Source organism: Anolis carolinensis, chromosome 3 (assembly GCF_035594765.1).
Source record: "Anolis carolinensis isolate JA03-04 chromosome 3, rAnoCar3.1.pri, whole genome shotgun sequence".
NCBI lineage: Eukaryota > Metazoa > Chordata > Lepidosauria > Squamata > Dactyloidae > Anolis > Anolis carolinensis.
This window is the reverse complement of record NC_085843.1, coordinates 239308785-239325383: the sequence shown is the minus strand read 5'-3', so window position 1 is coordinate 239325383 and position 16599 is coordinate 239308785. Positions and strand designations below refer to the sequence as shown.

General features: G+C 41.9%; 1 protein-coding gene across 5 annotated transcripts in view; it reads left to right on the top strand.

The window, feature by feature from the left end:
• dgkg (diacylglycerol kinase gamma) overlaps positions 1–16599 on the top strand; it is a 171961-nt gene that overhangs the window by 86537 nt on the left and 68825 nt on the right. For 3 of the 5 annotated variants that reach the window (XM_003218420.4, XM_008106400.3, XM_008106399.3), the window contains 4 exons: positions 4882–5055; positions 11263–11312; positions 12492–12566; positions 14550–14669. In XM_003218420.4, coding sequence (XP_003218468.2) covers positions 4882–5055; positions 11263–11312; positions 12492–12566; positions 14550–14669 — 419 coding nt within the window. The remainder of the gene's footprint in view (positions 1–4881; positions 5056–11262; positions 11313–12491; positions 12567–14549; positions 14670–16599) is intronic. The other 2 variants (XM_062976470.1, XM_062976471.1) reach the window with 1 other exon arrangement.

Here is a 16599-nt window from a genome sequence, read left to right as displayed (position 1 = left end):
GTGAGTTCCACAAACGGGGGGCCACAGCAGAAAAGGCCCTCTCCCTTGTTCCCACAAGGCGGGCCTGAGATATAGGCAGCGGTGACAGGAGAGCCTCCCCTGATGAACGGAGAGATCGGGCAGGTTTATGGTAGGAGATACGGTCACGAAGGTAGGTGGGTCCCAAACCGTTTAGGGCTTTATAAATGATGGTCTGCACCTTGAATTGGGACCGGAAGGTGAACGGCAGCCAATGGAGCTCCTTAAACAGGGGAGTAGATCTCTCTCTTTAACTCGCTCCCGTTATTAATCTGGCAGCCGAGCGCTGGACCAATTGTAACTTCCGGGCCGTCTTCAAGGGAAGCCCCACGTAGAGCGCATTACAGTAGTCCAGTCTAGAGGTGACTAAGGCATGGACCACCGTGGTCAAGTCAGACTTCACAAGGTATGGTCGCAGTTGGCGCACAAGTTTGAGTTGTGCGAAAGCCCTCCCGGCCACCGCCGACACCTGTGCATCTAGCGTCAGCGCTGAGTCCAGGAGGACCCCCAAACTGCGGACCTGTGATTTCAGGGGGAGTGCAACCCCGTCCAGCACAGGCTGCCACCCAGTACCCCGATCAGACGGGCGACTTACCAGGAGGGCCTCTGTCTTGTCAGGATTGATCCTCAGCTTGTTCCTCCTCATCCAGTCCGCCACAGCAGCCAGGCACTGGTTCAGCATCCGAGGAGCTTCCTTGGAATTAGATGGAAACGAGTAGTGGATTTGTGTGTCATCTGCGTAGAGATGGCAACACCCTCCAAAACTCTGGATGACCTCTCCCAGCGGTTTCATTTGGATGTTAAATAGCATAGGGGATAAGATAGACCCTTGCGGGACCCCACAGGTCAATGGCCAGGGGTCCGAGCAGGTATCCCCCAGCTTCACCATCTGGGAACGACCCTCCAGGAAGGACTGGAGCCACTGCAGAACCGTGCCACCAAGCCCCATCCCGGAAAGCCTCCCCAGAAAAATACCATGGTTGATGGTATCGAAAGCCGCTGAGATGTCCAAGAGAACCAGCAGGGTCACACTCCCCCTGTCCAGTTCCCTGCGGAGGTCATCCACCAAGGCAACCAAAGCTGTCTCGGTGCTGTGCCCAGGCCTGAAGCCCGACTGCGAGCGGTCCAGAAAATCTGTGTCATCGAGGAATTCCTGGAGCTGCGTGGCAACCACCCGCTCCAGAACCTTGCCCAAAAACGGGAGGTTGGAAATTGGTCTGTAGTTGTTACATACAGATGGGTCTAACGTGGTCTTTTTTAGTAGCGGTTTTACTACCGCCTGCTTAAAGCAGGATGGAACTAACCCCTGACCCAAGGAGGCATTTATTATAGCCACAAACCAATCCAACAACCCCTCTTTGGCTAGCTTAACCAGCCAAGAGGGACAAGGATCCAGAGCACAAGTGGTCACCCTCACAGACCCAAGAATCCCCTCCACGTCATCAGGAAGAACAAGTCGGAAAGAATCCCACAAAATCGGACAGACAGGTACCTCGGTACTGAAAACTTCGATTTATCCAGCTATAGAAACACGTTTGGATGCTGCTCCGTTGTTCTCCAACAACCATAAATTGGCATTGAGGTGGCTGCAACAGTTAAAAGGTGGATTGAGAGGGTGAAAGGGGAGACATTTTCACCAATGTAAAACTTTACATCCCCCAATGCAATATAAAGCGGGCTATGATATTTACAATTGCCACCATTGTAAGAACTGCATAAAATAAAAAATACTGGATGGAGACCTACTGGGCAGTTCAGAATGTATGAACTAGAATTATGCACTCATGACTGTTCTGTGTTCACAATCCTTACATAGCTATGCAAGGGCCATGACAGTCCCCCGAGACTCCACTCACCAAGATGCAATTGCTGCAATTAATTGGATTTTGTTCCCTTGTTGATGAGGAAGCAGCTAGCATATGTTTCCACCCACCCCCTTGCTTGCTTGCTTGGGGGAATTATGATAAGTGTCCTGACTGTTCACAGGAAAGTGTAGGACTATGTGTTGTCGAAGGCTTTCATGGCCAGGATCACAGGGTTGTTGTATGTCTTTCGGGCTGTGTGGCCATGTTCCAGAAGCATTCTCTCCTGACGTTTCGCCCACATCTATGGCAGGCATCCTCAGAGGTTGTGAGGTATGGAGAAAACTAAGCAAAGAGGTTAATATATATCTGTGGAAAGTCCAGGGTGAGAGAGGTCAGCGTGAATGTTGTGTAGTTAATCACTTTAATTAGCATTGAAAAGCTTATCTGCTGTCTTCTTCCTGCCTCTGGGGCATCCTTTGTTTAGAGTCGTTAACTGCCCTTGGTTGATTCATGTCTGGAAATCCTCTGTTTTCAGAGTATTGCTTTTTATTTACTGTTCTGATTTTTGAGTTTTTTAATACTGGTAGCCAGATTTTGTTCATTTTCATGGTTTCTTCCTTTCTGTTGAAGTTGTCCACATGCTTGTGGATTTCAATGGCTTCTCTGTGTAGTCTGACATGATAGTTGTTAGAATGGTCCAGCATTTTTGTGTTCTCAAATAGTATTCTGTGTCCAGGCTGGTTCATCAAATGCTCTGCTATGGCTGATTTCTCTGGTTGAATTAGTCTGCAGTGCCTTTCATGTTCTTTGACTCTTGTTTGGGCGCTGCGTTTGGTGGTCCCTATGTAGACTTGTCCACAGCTGCATGGTATCCGGTAGACTCCTGCAGAAGAGAGAGGATCCCTCTTGTCCTTCGCTGACCGTAGCATTTGTTGGATTTTCTTCGTGGGTCTGTAGATAGTTTGTAGGTTGTGCTTCTTCATCAGCTTCCCTATGCGGTCAGTAGTTCCCTTGATGTATGGTAAGAACACCTTTCCTCTGGGTGGATCTTTGTCTTGACTCTCATGGCTTGTTCTTGGCCTTGCAGCTCTTCTGAGGTCTGTCAATCCACAGGTTCCCAATCAACAGGGGAACAGACCCCTGTTGATAACAATAACTGCTTCCTGGTAAGCAGAGATTGGGTGGACTTGGATGAGATTCATTATGTATCACTGTAACTACAGTGTTTGCATATACGGAAATCCTCATCAAGATTTCAACTATATTCGGATATTGATTCTAGAATCTGTTTGTGGTTGCATTCACAACAGTAGATGAGGAAACAGAACACAGTGTGCGCTGTGCTTCTGTCTGTAATCCTACACCTATAGAATGGTTCATGTAATTATTGTTTTTGTAAATGTATTTATAGACCTTTCCAGCTAATGCGTAAAATTCAATCGAATAAAACATTGTAAAAGCATTAGTCACCAGTAATAAAATCCACTGAACTGCAATATAATAAATCCCCCAAACAATTGTGAAATTATGTGCTTGGCATTTCCCTTCCCTTAAAGGTTAACAGAGAGGTGTGTGGATTGATGCACCTCCTTGGAGTTAATTCTGAAATCCATGCATATAGTAATCTGGCAGAGGCAAGAAGATGGATGACCTTATTACATCCAAGAGTATTAAGAAAGTTAGTTTAATTCTGAACACAGCATTACTGGAAAGAAGGGGCCAGGTGGATGAGAGTGTTTTCTTTTTCTCCTCATGGGGGGATAGTTCTTCCTCAGCTGTCAAAGGGTTAGAGAGTTGCAGCCCATTCAAGTTTACATGGCAAGAGATAAAACAGACTATTCAGACTGAACAGGCATGAATTCTGTGAATCCTTCCTGAGATCTTTGTGCTTCTGCCAAGAATCCAGCCAAGCCAAATAAGGCCCAAGGATTTTACCTTCGTGCATTATGATTTTTTAAATAAAATATATTGCATGAATTGTGGGGTATTTTCTGATCCAAATAAGCATTTCAGTAAATTTCAATGCAGAAAAATGGCCTGTGTTGAAATGAGTGTTTGTCTATGCAGGAAGCGTTATTTTACCTAATCAGAATCACAAAACGGAATGTGGAATAATAATGAAGTAAAATAAAATAAAACATTCCCTTCTTGTAATAATAGGTATTTCTTCAACACAGTGGATTCCAGTTTTCCCATGTAATTTTCTCCAAATGGGGTCTCCTGCTTTACTTCATCATGATCCACCCAAAAGTGCTTTCACTTCAACTGTCCCAATCAATTCTCTGTCACCCCTCTGTTTCAGTTGCTTTTAAATTTTTCCAGTTTCTTTCTCTTTCCCATTTACCCCTGTGTCTTCAGCTTGCTTCATATTCAGACTGCAACAGTAGTGTGCACTCAATCAAATCAGCAGGAAAGTAAGGAAAAGGGGGCACACTACCTTGGTTTTAGTATAAGTTCAGGATGCAGCCTTTCTCTAAATAGTGTTTTCCCTCATAACTTTTGCCATACAGGATTATTACTTGGTCATACAATCCTGGTTTTCATCTGTGAAATATTAGTGAATATGAATATGGCAAAGGATTCCCACCCCAATATTGACTGGAGAAAAAATAGTATCCTGCAGCAGAAAGCAATAGATTTTTTGAGATAATTATCATTCCATCCACCTTTCAGGGGGGCTGGGGAAGGCTGTGCAAGTCAAGTAGCTGACATTTGGAGACATTTCCTTCAATAGTCTAATGTCTGTATGAATTGTTATTCTGGAGGTCTGAGGGCCCTTCCACACAGCCCTGTATCCCATAATATCAAGGCAGAAAATCCCACAATAGCTGCTTTGAACTGGATTATCTGAGTCCACACTGCCATATATTCCAGATCAAAGGAGTTGTCTGTCATAAAAAAAACATATTATTACTGCCTGCTATGAGACATATGATCCAGGAAATTTAAAATGTTAATGTTGGTACACCCAGACAAACATTTTCCCTGCCTAACTAAAGGGTCCAAAATGTGCACTGGAGCACTAAGACAGCTGTGAATATTCTTGTCTTTTTTGTAGGCTCCAAAAGCTTGGAGAAGAAGTTGCCATTCAACCTCCGAAAGAGCCACATCTCCCTGAAAACAGCCAGTCCACAACCGCCAGCCCCATCATTGGCTCAGGTAGTCTACCTGAAGGACATTGTCTGCTCCCTGTCACTGCTGGAAAGGGGACGGGCTGAGGATAAGCTGGAGTGTAAGTGCTTGGGTGACAGGAATGCATGCAACCACAGCACCAGGCTGCCACTGGGGCCAAGGTGACAAGGAATAGTGGTGGTGGTGGTGGGAAAGGGGAGGGGGACTCCTGGTTTCAAAGGAGGCAGTAATGCTAGCAACCTGCAGCTGTGAGCAACTGTGCACTCCTGGGTGTCTACTGGGAATGAGCCTATTGACAAAATGTTCACTCATTCCTTTCCAATACAGCAGAGCATTATAGGTAGACTTGTTGGTTATGTAACATTGCAGAATATTAGTTGATTGCAGCTTGCTCATTGGCCAGAAGCAGGCTGGACCCAAAACCTGATAGAATACCTGCAGCAGTTAGAGATCTGGATTCAGGAACTAAGGCATCAATGGCTTCATTATAAGAACTCCATTCTAAGATAAGAAAGTTTCTCAAGGTGCTACTTTAATCTAGGTCCATTCGATGGGATGGAGAAGAGGTGAACAAACATCTTTAAAAGTATCAGTTTACATGACAGCAGCATTAGGACAGGTAGGCATAGAGGAAAGACACTCAAACTGTCTGACCTAGGCATTGTACTTCAACTCCAAGAAATCCCAGCCAGTCTACTGGCTGTTAGGACTTGTGGGAGATAAAGTCCAAAACACCTGAAGGACCAAAGCTTGCACATGCCTGGTCTAACCCTATTATTACTGTTTGCTGTGAGGCATTCTTGGTTCTTCACTGCTAAGCATTGTTGCACTTCTAACACCTCTTTAAAACCGAATGCAGATATGAAGGTATGAACTCCATACCAGTGTTTAAATTGAGAAATCCAAACTCATTTTTCTCTTGCATGATTAGCTAAGTCATTCCCCTTCCAGATATAAAATCACTATCCAAAAACAAAACTTTAAGATGTCAAGCTCCTTTCCCTCTAGTTTTCTTCTGTGATTTAATACTACCTTTTCAAAAAAAGGAAAAAAATGTCTAAAGAAAATATCTTTTAATCCAACAGTCTGTATGAGAGGTATCTAACTTGCCACTTTTCCAGCCTGAGGAATTCTAGGTTCAAAGAGACTCTTTCTTCTCAGAGCCATGGTACTTGAAAATCCCAGCCCTACTGCACCCCATTTATCCTAGATAGGAAAAACAGACAGATTAGTACCAATCACAAAGACTAAAATTCATAGTATCACAGGACTTTCAGAAAAACAAAAGGAAACAGAGAGAGAGGTTTGGGGTCTTAAAATATTCAGATATAGTTGCATTACTGGTATGGGATACTCCCTGATAGATGACTCCTTGTGTTGGTGATCAAAACTAATTTTACAGTTATTTCACCTCTCCCTTACTGAGTATTTTTCTATAATGAGAAAAAATAGGAAGCTGTAATGGAGAAGTTAATGTGAGCAAAGTAGTCAGTTGGCAAGGCAAAGGCTGAACAACAGCCAATCTTTCTCATACCCAATGTCTAACCTTTGCCTTCTATTGTAAAAGCATTTTAAAGTATGTCACTTACCAATCATTTGTTCACATTCAGATACTTGGTCTTATGTAGGAAAGAAAGGAAAGACAAAAGACGTGAGTTTAGAGTGATGCAGAAAGAGTATTATGTGCCAAAGCAAATAAAGTAGCAATTTCTCTGTGCAAATGTTGCTAACAGAAGCAGCTAGAAAACATGGGAGAATTGCCACATGAAGATCACATTGCCTTTCATTGCAGCACTTTCCCTGTCCCTTGTATCAGATTTTAAAAGGATGCAGTGTCAAGATGTCATCACATTATGTTAGTGATGTGTTTTCTCACTTTTTATTTTGAACATCATCTCAAGCAGAGGTCAGAATCATTCAATCATCTGGATGTTGTTGGGCTGCAACTCCTCGCATTTCTCAGCATTGGGTATGTTGGCTAGGACTTCTGGGACTTGAAGATCAACATCTTCTTGGGATCTGTATGATTCCTACTTCAGTCTAGCCCAGTGGTCTCAACTTGTGGGTCCCCAGATGTTTTGGCCTTCAACTCCCAGAAATCCTAACAGCTGGTAAACCGGCTGAGATTTCTGGGAGTTGTAGGACAAAACACCTGGGGACCCACAGGTTGAGAACTACCCTTTTGAATTTCAATTGAGGAGGCTAAAAAGACCTTTCTGGATGTTTCTCTGTGTGGATTGTCCTCTACCAGCCCTGAAATCAGAGGAAGTGTCACTGAAGTGAATTGGTTATTGACATAACTAATCTATCTTTATGAAATGATCTTTCTTCCTTCTGAAGTATGAGCAAAGAAACAGATGTCTTAGACTAACTATGTTGCTCATATTTCCACTTGGCAGTGCTGTAGAACTAACTGGTGAAGTGAAGTTTGTTGTTTTGATAAGCTAAAATTTCACACAAAAACAAATTCTACTTTGCAATTTAACTGAGAGAGCTGCTTTCAAAGGGGAGGGCATGGCCATCTGGCTCTGTAGACATGGAGGTCTGCTCCGTTTCAAATTACTAATTCTAGCAAGAAGTTGGGGAGGTGAATCTTTTAACTATCTGTCTTTTTCAATACAAATGCATAGCAGAGCTGATTCACAAAAGTACAAGACTTCCGATGGCTGTTTTTCTTCTTCTTTTGCCGGTTCCCAATATGTGCCAAGCTGATTGTCTGAGTCATGTCATGTGCCATTAGAAATTTACACACCAATCTATGCTAATTAATGTGGCAAAGGGCAGGTTAATTATGAGACATCATTGGAAATAACACCTTGGAATTATTCTTGCAGGGTCATCCACCTATTCAGGTAAAGCATTTCCGCGTGACTGTGTTCACATGTTCCTTTCACAGTGTCATAGCAGGGGTGGCAATGTGGTGCCAGAATCAGCTTTCACACTTACAAACAGGTTCCTATTTGTTGTCGAAGGCTATACCTCTCAACCTCTGAGGATGCCTGCCATAGATGTGGGCGAAACATCAGGAAAGAATACTTCTGGTACATGGCCATACAGCCCAGAAAACACACAACAACCCAAGGTTCCTACTTGAATCAGAACTTGGAGTCACTTCTCTGGTTCTCAGGAGGCAGGAGGGAGGATTGCAGGAGGAGAGATAATTCGCTTGAAAGATATAGATGTAGATACCTACACACATTTTGTTTTGCACATTTTTAGTACCCCCCCAAGTAGCATACATGCACTGTAGGCATGTAGCCGGGGGGAGGGGGGTGTTCCACGAAAAGGCCTTACTTATATGGTACGTGTTTATTCATATAATGGTCTGATCACCATGCTCAATATATCCCAGATGCATGGGGGTATTGGGATAATGACACAAAAGGTTTGCTAGGGTAGATCCTCTCTCACTCAGACTCACCCCCCCCCCCCCAAATCAGAATCCTGGCTATGGGCCTGATGGGCCTCAAAATAATTTGCCTAGGTGCCAACTTAACATTCAACAATTGCTTCAATGGGTTGATCTAGCTGGGGCTCCATAAATATTGTAGATGGTGCAAAGCAGAGCATGGGAAAATTAGTTTGCTTGGACTACAGCTCCCATATGTCCTTAAAAACAAATAGTGCTTTCCTCCCTTTCTCAATTCAAAACTGGAAAAATTGACAATCCTGAGGAGGCTAACTTTTTTAAATGTGTTAATATTGGTGTTTATATTTGAATGACATGCTCAGAATGCCTGTGGCCAATGCTTCTTGTATCATTCTTAGTGGAAGCAACACTCAGAAATTGATGCCTTCCCCCATGTTTTTGGTCTTTAATAATATTAATATTATTAATAATAGATGATGATGAATGATTATGATGAAGTATTTGTTACCCACCTCTCCTCAGGGCTCAAGGCAGGTGCAACATGGTTTAAACATACTGTTTAAACCTACTATTAAGATGCATATATTAAAAATACACTGAACAAATATCAGAGGAGCAGTGATTTTAACCTGGCATCCCTGATTTTGAATGGATAGGGATTCAGACTTGGGGATTCAGAGCTTCCCTTACTGAAATGTTGACTACCAGATGTTCAAGAGCATTTGTTTTGCGTCTGTGGAGCAAAGTTGTTAAACCTTGCTCTTACTGCTTGCATAGTTCCAGTGCTGGATGTGAAAATTGAACTAATTGTCATGCAGCGGGAAGAGAATGAATGGTGATAGTTAGAAACTATGCTATAATGGGGAAGAATGCAAGCTGCTACCTATTTATTACCTTCTCTAAGGCACAGAGCCAATGTCCTGGGAAACAGCTCTTATAGCAGCTTATCTGAAAACTGTACAAGTCTGCCCTCTGGTGCCCTCCGTATTGTTTCTCTTGGTTATATTATTATATTTAAACAGCCTTGTCCACTGATGAATATGAAATCCCTGATATTAAAAAAATTTGTATTACAACTACTTAAGGATCTGAACTACAAGTAGTTTCTTTCACTCGGTCACAATTATTTCCTTTGAGCATGAACTGAAACAATATGGCTCAGTCAAGCAATTAAAGATTCATGGCATGTAGAGAGCATTGAGGTCAAACGATAAATTTGGCACACAGATACAGCATCAGGAGCAAAAGCAAGGACAAACATACAGTACTTGAGAGCAGCAGTGAAATTTGCCCCTGTAGAGACGATAATGTCATCAATAGCGAACCAAAGAGATTTTATTGGGACAGAACTGTTTAGTGAAACTGAATATTATCACGAACCATTCGGGGACAAGTCAAAACATGGTTTGAAGTGGAAGTCGGATGCACTTGAGTTTTGTTGATGTATACATTCCTAATATGAATTAGAAGTATTGCATTTCCTGTCTCAAAAGTCTGTCTAGAATCAAATGATAAGTCTAAATCCATGTAGATTAAGTCATTGCTATAAGAAGAAGCAAATTGCTACACCTCTTATCCCTTCTGTTAAGTGAATAGCCTGAAGCCCCGGTGGCACAGCGGATTAAACCGCTGAGCTGCTGAACTTGTTGACCAAAGGATTGCCTGGTACAAATCCAGGCAGTGGAGTGAGCTCCTACTATTAGCCCCAGCTTCTGCCAACCTAGCAGTTCTAAAACATGAAAAAATGTGAGTAAACCGATAGGTTCTGCTCCAGCAGGAAGGTAACGGCGCTCCATGTAGTCATGCCAGCCACATGACCTTGCAGGTGTCTGCGGACAATGCTGGCTCTTCGGCTTAGAAATGGAGATGAGCACCAACCCCCAGAGTCGGACAAGGCTGGACTTAATGTCGGGGAAAACCTTTACCTTTACCTAAGTGAATAGCCTATTTATTTACGGCAACCTGGCAGAATTAAATAAGGTTTTCTTAAGCAAGGAATATTCAGCGGTGGTTTTGCCAGTTCCTTCTTTTACAATATCATATATGCCTTGTATATATATGTGATCTCCCATCTAATTCCCGACATGTTGTCACAGGGAGCAGTTGCTTGTGATGTAATTGAGCACAATCACTTAAACATTCACCACAATTGCATAGGGCATTCTGTTTAAATAAATACAACCAGTCCAACATACACACTTTTCAAGGCAGCACTTTCAGCTTGAAATTCCTCCCCCCTGTTTTGAGGACCAAGGGCCACATCCTAAGATCTGGCAATCCCAGTTCCCCATACTCACAAAAGTAGACAGCCATGCAAAATGGTCTTTGGAGAACTTGACAACATTACTTTTTTGGACTACAACTCCCAGAATTTCCTAGCCAGTTTGGCCACTGTCTGTACTGGCTGTCAGGATTCTAGACCTTGTCATTCTATGGTGCAGCTATACTGTAGAATTAATACAGTTTGTCAACCACTTTAAATGTCTTGCCTCAGTGCTAAGGAATTTTGGGGTTTGTGGTTTGATGAGACACCAGCACTCTTTAGAAGAAAAGCAACTTGTAAAAGAACATCTCCCAGGATTCCATAGCATTGAGCCACAACAATTTACGTGTTGCCAAACTCCATTAGTTTTACAGTGAAGATTTTCCCCTAGTTTCTACAAAGGACTTTGTCCTCTTGCAATTTCCATGTTTCACAGTGGAAAACCCAGCCTGAAAGTAGGAAAGGACTACATAATTCTATATAAATGCAAAAGAACTTTAATAAATAGTTAAATATTCTGTGTTTAAAATTCATGTGTTTGTGTAAATGTGGATTATTCTCATCTGTAGTAATACCTGGAGGCTGCTGGTTCATGAGTTTATTGATGCTAATGCAGCAATAGACCAGAGAGACTGATCTTATTGTGCCTTTGTTCTTTTTGTGTTTTCTTGCAGTTATGTTTCGGCTGTATGACACAGATGGCAATGGCCTCCTGGATAGCTCGGTAAGCCATCCTTCAAAGAAATGTCATTTTAAAGAAATCGAGGTCACTGGTTTTCTAAATGCCCAGTGGTTTTCATACTTTGATTCTGGACTCATGGGTCTACAATTCTGGGAGTTGTAGGATACCCCACAATAAAACAATGTTTCCAAACGTTGGCATAGAACTAAGCATAGATCAGTAATATCTAACTCATCTTTGAATAAAGTTTCTGGTTTGTTTTTGTTTTTTGCAGAACCCAGTAACTTTATGCAGAGATAAATCAGATATTCCTTGTGTCAGGAAATAAATAAACAACACCAGCCAACCAGGGGCCAGCTGAGCTGATGACATTTGAATTGGTTAAGTCCACAATGGTCTCTTAACATGGAAGGGACCCAAACAGTTGAGGAAACTCCTCTCAACCTGAAATTAGCTCTGTATGATGTAGGGTTTGAGAACAAGGCTGGTTTCAGGTCGAGAGGATCCTCATCAACTTTTGGAGTCCCTTTCATGTTGGGAGGCCATTATTGGCTTAACCAATACCAATATCATTAGCTCAGATGGGTTTGGCCCAGTTGAGCTGATTTATTTATTTCCTGACAGTATTCTTGGTCTAGCAATCCTCTTGTTGAATGATTGTGGGAACTTCAAATAGCAGCTCCTAAACCTGAAAGCCTTTTTAATGGTAAGGGTGAAGTAAAGACACCAGCTAGTGGAGGCAACAGTTGTAGCAAAGGGGTACTATCTGGAGCCATCCATCTTTGTACACCTGTAGTTATGTAGATTTCCAAAGATATGCTTAAAGCAACTTTTGGGAAAGCCTAGAATTTCAAGAAAATGACTTCTTCATCAGGTTTCTTACCAACATAAGATACCTTTTGTCTAAGCTGCCAGTAATCATATCAAATATTCCATGGAAGTTATGGGTTTTTTTCTGTCTTTCAATGATACACAATATTACTGTACAATGAAATCTTCAACAAATTTATCTTCAGAACCTCCCAACCCAGTGTCATCATAAAAGCAGCTAGTAGATGGAAAGATGTTCTCCAACTTTCATAAAATGTCAGATAACATCTTCTTGTTTGTTGAAATATGTCTGTGACATCCAATGCAACGTCACTGGTAATATACGCACACAGCTACATTTTTTCTTTCTTTCTTCCTCCCTCTCTCCCTTTGTCTTATTTCTGAACACAGGAGCTGGATCGAATTATCAATCAGATGGTTCACGTTGCAGAATACTTGGAGTGGGACTCCACTGAACTAAAACCGGTGAGTTTTGCAAAGTGCTCTTTTTATTGGAGAAGCCCTCAGCATCCTGCTGATCTCCTTTGAGAGGGAAGCATTACTGATGAACCCTCCTTTTACTGTTTATTGGAATGACACATCCATGTAGGAAGGAATCTTAAATAACCAACAAGAGCTTGTTTGAGATTTCATCCTTCAGAGATTGTGACATAGCCATGTTGTAAAAAAAGGTGGTTCTCTGAGTTGGGAAACGAAGAAGAAAATGAAGAAAAGCATGTTTTTATCTATGTTTCCCCCATCAGCTGAGATGAAGAAAACATGGTCTTAAAGATGTTGTAGACACCCATAACTTTTTCAGCAGTGAATATCCTACCTATAATTTTTGGACTAAGCTCTGAAACAGAAGATAGCAAAGAATCAAATTCTGAAATAAATAAAAAAAACCCAGAAAGGCTAGAGGCAAAGATAGAAAGAGACCTATTCTTGTTGTTGTGTGCCTTCAAGTCATTTCCAACATACATGCCAGGAAAACACCTTTCACGATGTTTTCCTGGCAAGATTAATTAGAGGGCATGTGTCTTCATCTGAGCCTGAGAGAGAGTGACTTGTTCAAGACACCACCAGTGGGGTTTCATACCTGAGCAGGGGATCAAACCTTGCTTTCTAGAGTTCTAGTCCATCGTCTGAACCATGCACAGTGCTGGCTCTCATAGGAGGCCTATTATCCGATTAGATACATTGTTCACACTGAAGACCTGACTTGGATCCAATGGCTTTGGAAAACCTGATATGTCTGAGTTGTGTGAATCAGATAACAATGTTCAAACTATGGGATCAACTGGTGGAGGTCAGGCTGGATCTGCAACCTGAAGATGGTTCATAATTTTGACACTTTTGTTACATACAAACTGGCTTCGTATATTTTTTGACATAGGGTTCAATCCCAGCATTGCCAGACTGAAAACTGGAGGAGGCACTTTTAATGCCAGTGCAGAAGAGGGAACCTCAGTTGATATTGTTACCTGGTTGCAACACCTGCTGAATTTCCCTCTCCTAAAAAGCCAGTAAAGGAATAGCATTGGTCTCCAATTTTCAGTCTGGCATTTTCACCAAAGCCACGTATTTTGGACCCAGTATGGACTTGCGATACTGTCATCTTCCCAAATGCACACACCATCATCCCTTACATACAGTCTCATCATTTATATTTACAGTGAGCCTGCAGTAGACACAGGATCACGAACCACACATTCAGTACACCATGGATAGATATGTACATTAGGAATTGTGGTGAGGAGCATGCCAGACCACCACATCAGCTTCTATCTTTGAGCAGCAGGATTCCTTTGCAAGGCAGAAGCAGGCAACTGGAAGGCTTGCTATTACCTCTGTTCCTACTCAACACCATTTTTAATAGGAACATATAAGCCTCACCTTGTGGTCTCTTGGCAATTCTAGCATAATACAAAGAGAGGCACAGATCTGTGTCCCAATAGTTCTGATTTGATGAATAAGTATATTGATTTGGCAGTTGTATACAGAGACAAAGAAAACAGTTTTCCTAAATACCTTCTGCATCACCTACAATTCAGCCTCCAGGGATTTTCCCTCATAGTAATTTTTTTCATGTCAGGAGTGACTTGAGAAACTGCAAGTTGCTTCTGGTGAGAGAGAATTAGCTATCTGCAAGGACGTTGTCCAAGGGACGCCCGGGTGTTGATGTGTTACCATCCTTGTGGAAGGCTTCTCTCGCATAGAGAGCTGAAGCTGACAGAGGAAGCTCACCCACTCTCCCCAAATTCAAACTGCCAGCACAAGGGTTTAACCCATTGTGCCACCAGGGGCTCTATAGTAAAATGGCTCCACCCCAGACTGGAGCTACATATATTCTTCTTTTCCATGCATGGGCTCTGATATTCCATGCCAGTGTATTGTTTTTGGAAGGTTATTGCTCTTTTGAACATTACAGGGTATGTGATGATTCCAAATGAATTTTGTTTTCTACAGATCTTGAAAGAGATGATGGAAGAAATAGACTATGATCATGATGGAACTGTGACGCTAGAAGAGTGGATTCGGGGTGGTATGACCACCATCCCCTTGCTGGTTTTGTTGGGCATGGAAACAGTGAGTTATGACCTAACACTGTTAAATTATATGACTTCTGGTACTGAGTTACCCTTGAGGACCTAGGAAGATACCCTGTCGAGGAATTTGCTAGGTCCTCCAAGGCAATTGGAGAGAAGCAACATCAGAGGGAAGCATATCCTAGAATCAATTGGAGAACATAGAAATATCATAGAGAAACCATTTTCCCTCAGACAAAAAGAAGTTAAAGTGTAGATATTGGGTTCCATGGGTATGGGGTTCTTACTGTATTCTAAAGTAACTTCAGAATAAGGCTTTTCAAAACTGCATCAGTTTAAAACATTTGTCCATATGGAGAAGAGGGATTCCTCAGTGGCACTACACATGCATTGCATGCAGAAATTTCCTAGGTTTAGCCTTTAGTATTTCTGGTTAAAGTTGTGCTGAATGGGGGGTTCTCTCCCTGAAGTCAGTATTTAAGTGGGTTGGTGACTCCACTGAGGACCCCCTCCCTTGAATTGTGCAATGGCACCCACTAGTTACAAAACAATAAAGTCACTTTGAAGACCCTCAGGTATGACTGGGCAGCCTATATAGGAACAGCAGTGTGCTAGGCACTCTAACAATATATTAAAATCATGGTCCTCTTTTTGTATTACTCTCACAGTAATACCTGCTACCACTCACATATGATAAAGTACATTCACTTCCCAATTCTGTCTAGTTCTGTAATTTTATCTGTAAATATAAAATGGAGCCCCCAGTGGTGCTGTGGATTAAACCACTGAGCTGCTGAACTTGCTGACCAAAAGGTCGGCAGTTTGAATCCCGGGACTGGGGTGAGTTCCCACTGTTAGCCCCAGCTTCTGCCAACCTAGAAGCATGAAAAAATGCAAATGTGAGTAGATCAATAGGTACCGCTCCAGCGAGAAGGTAACGGCACTCCATGCAATCATGCTGGCCACATGACCTAGGAGGTGTCTATGGACAACGCTGGCTTTTCAGCTTTTCAGCTCCATTTCAGAAATTGAGATGAGCACCAGCCCCCAGAGTTTTAGATGGAGTTTTAGCTTCCATCCATGATTGGACACAACTAGACTTAATGTCAGGGGAAACCTTTACCTTTACCTTTATAAACATAGAACACCAGGTTACTCTGCTAGATTCTAGGAAAATGATGAGTTTTTTTTAAAAAAAATCTGTTATTAAAATTGAGACAAATAAGCCCAAGACTCAACAGAGATGTGTTTTTAAAAAAAAGATGTATGTTATGTACAACCCCCACTAAAGCGAATAAGCTTTATAGAAAGGCACAACTGAAAGTCAATACTAACAAAGAACAAAAGATTTTATACAGTGTCTTGCAGAGATCATACCACATGAGGGCACCAGGACCCCAAAAGCCAGTTTTTTCAAATGGCTTGGCTATCTATTTACAGGGGAAAAAAACATTATTGCCACAGCATCCAAAATCTTTATTAACAAGCACAGGCAGAATAACACTGTGAAAATGTGAAGTATACAAATGTAGCTAACTTTAAATAAAATTAAATCTAGTGAATGGCTAGGATGGTAAACCAGCTTTATAATTGGTCTTATTTTTTAATTGTGGTATCTTTCAGTCCGAATCCACCTGAGAAGGGAATAAGGGACCCATTCTTCACTGCACCCCGCTGTTAATTCAAATATGCACACATTTCATTCCTAGGATGCCAAGAAAAGAGAAGTATTTATTCTGTTCCTTCTCTATAATCCAGCTAAAGCTGACATAGTAATAATAATATAATAATAATAATTTTATTTGACACCCTGCCACCATCTCCCCGAAGGGACTCAGGTCAGCTCACACAGGGCCAAGCCCAAAAATAACAGACATAGTAAAAACACACCAAGTAAAACAAATCAATAAAACATGGATTGAATAAAAACATAAAACACATAAAATGACTGGGCCATAAAGTGCAGACAG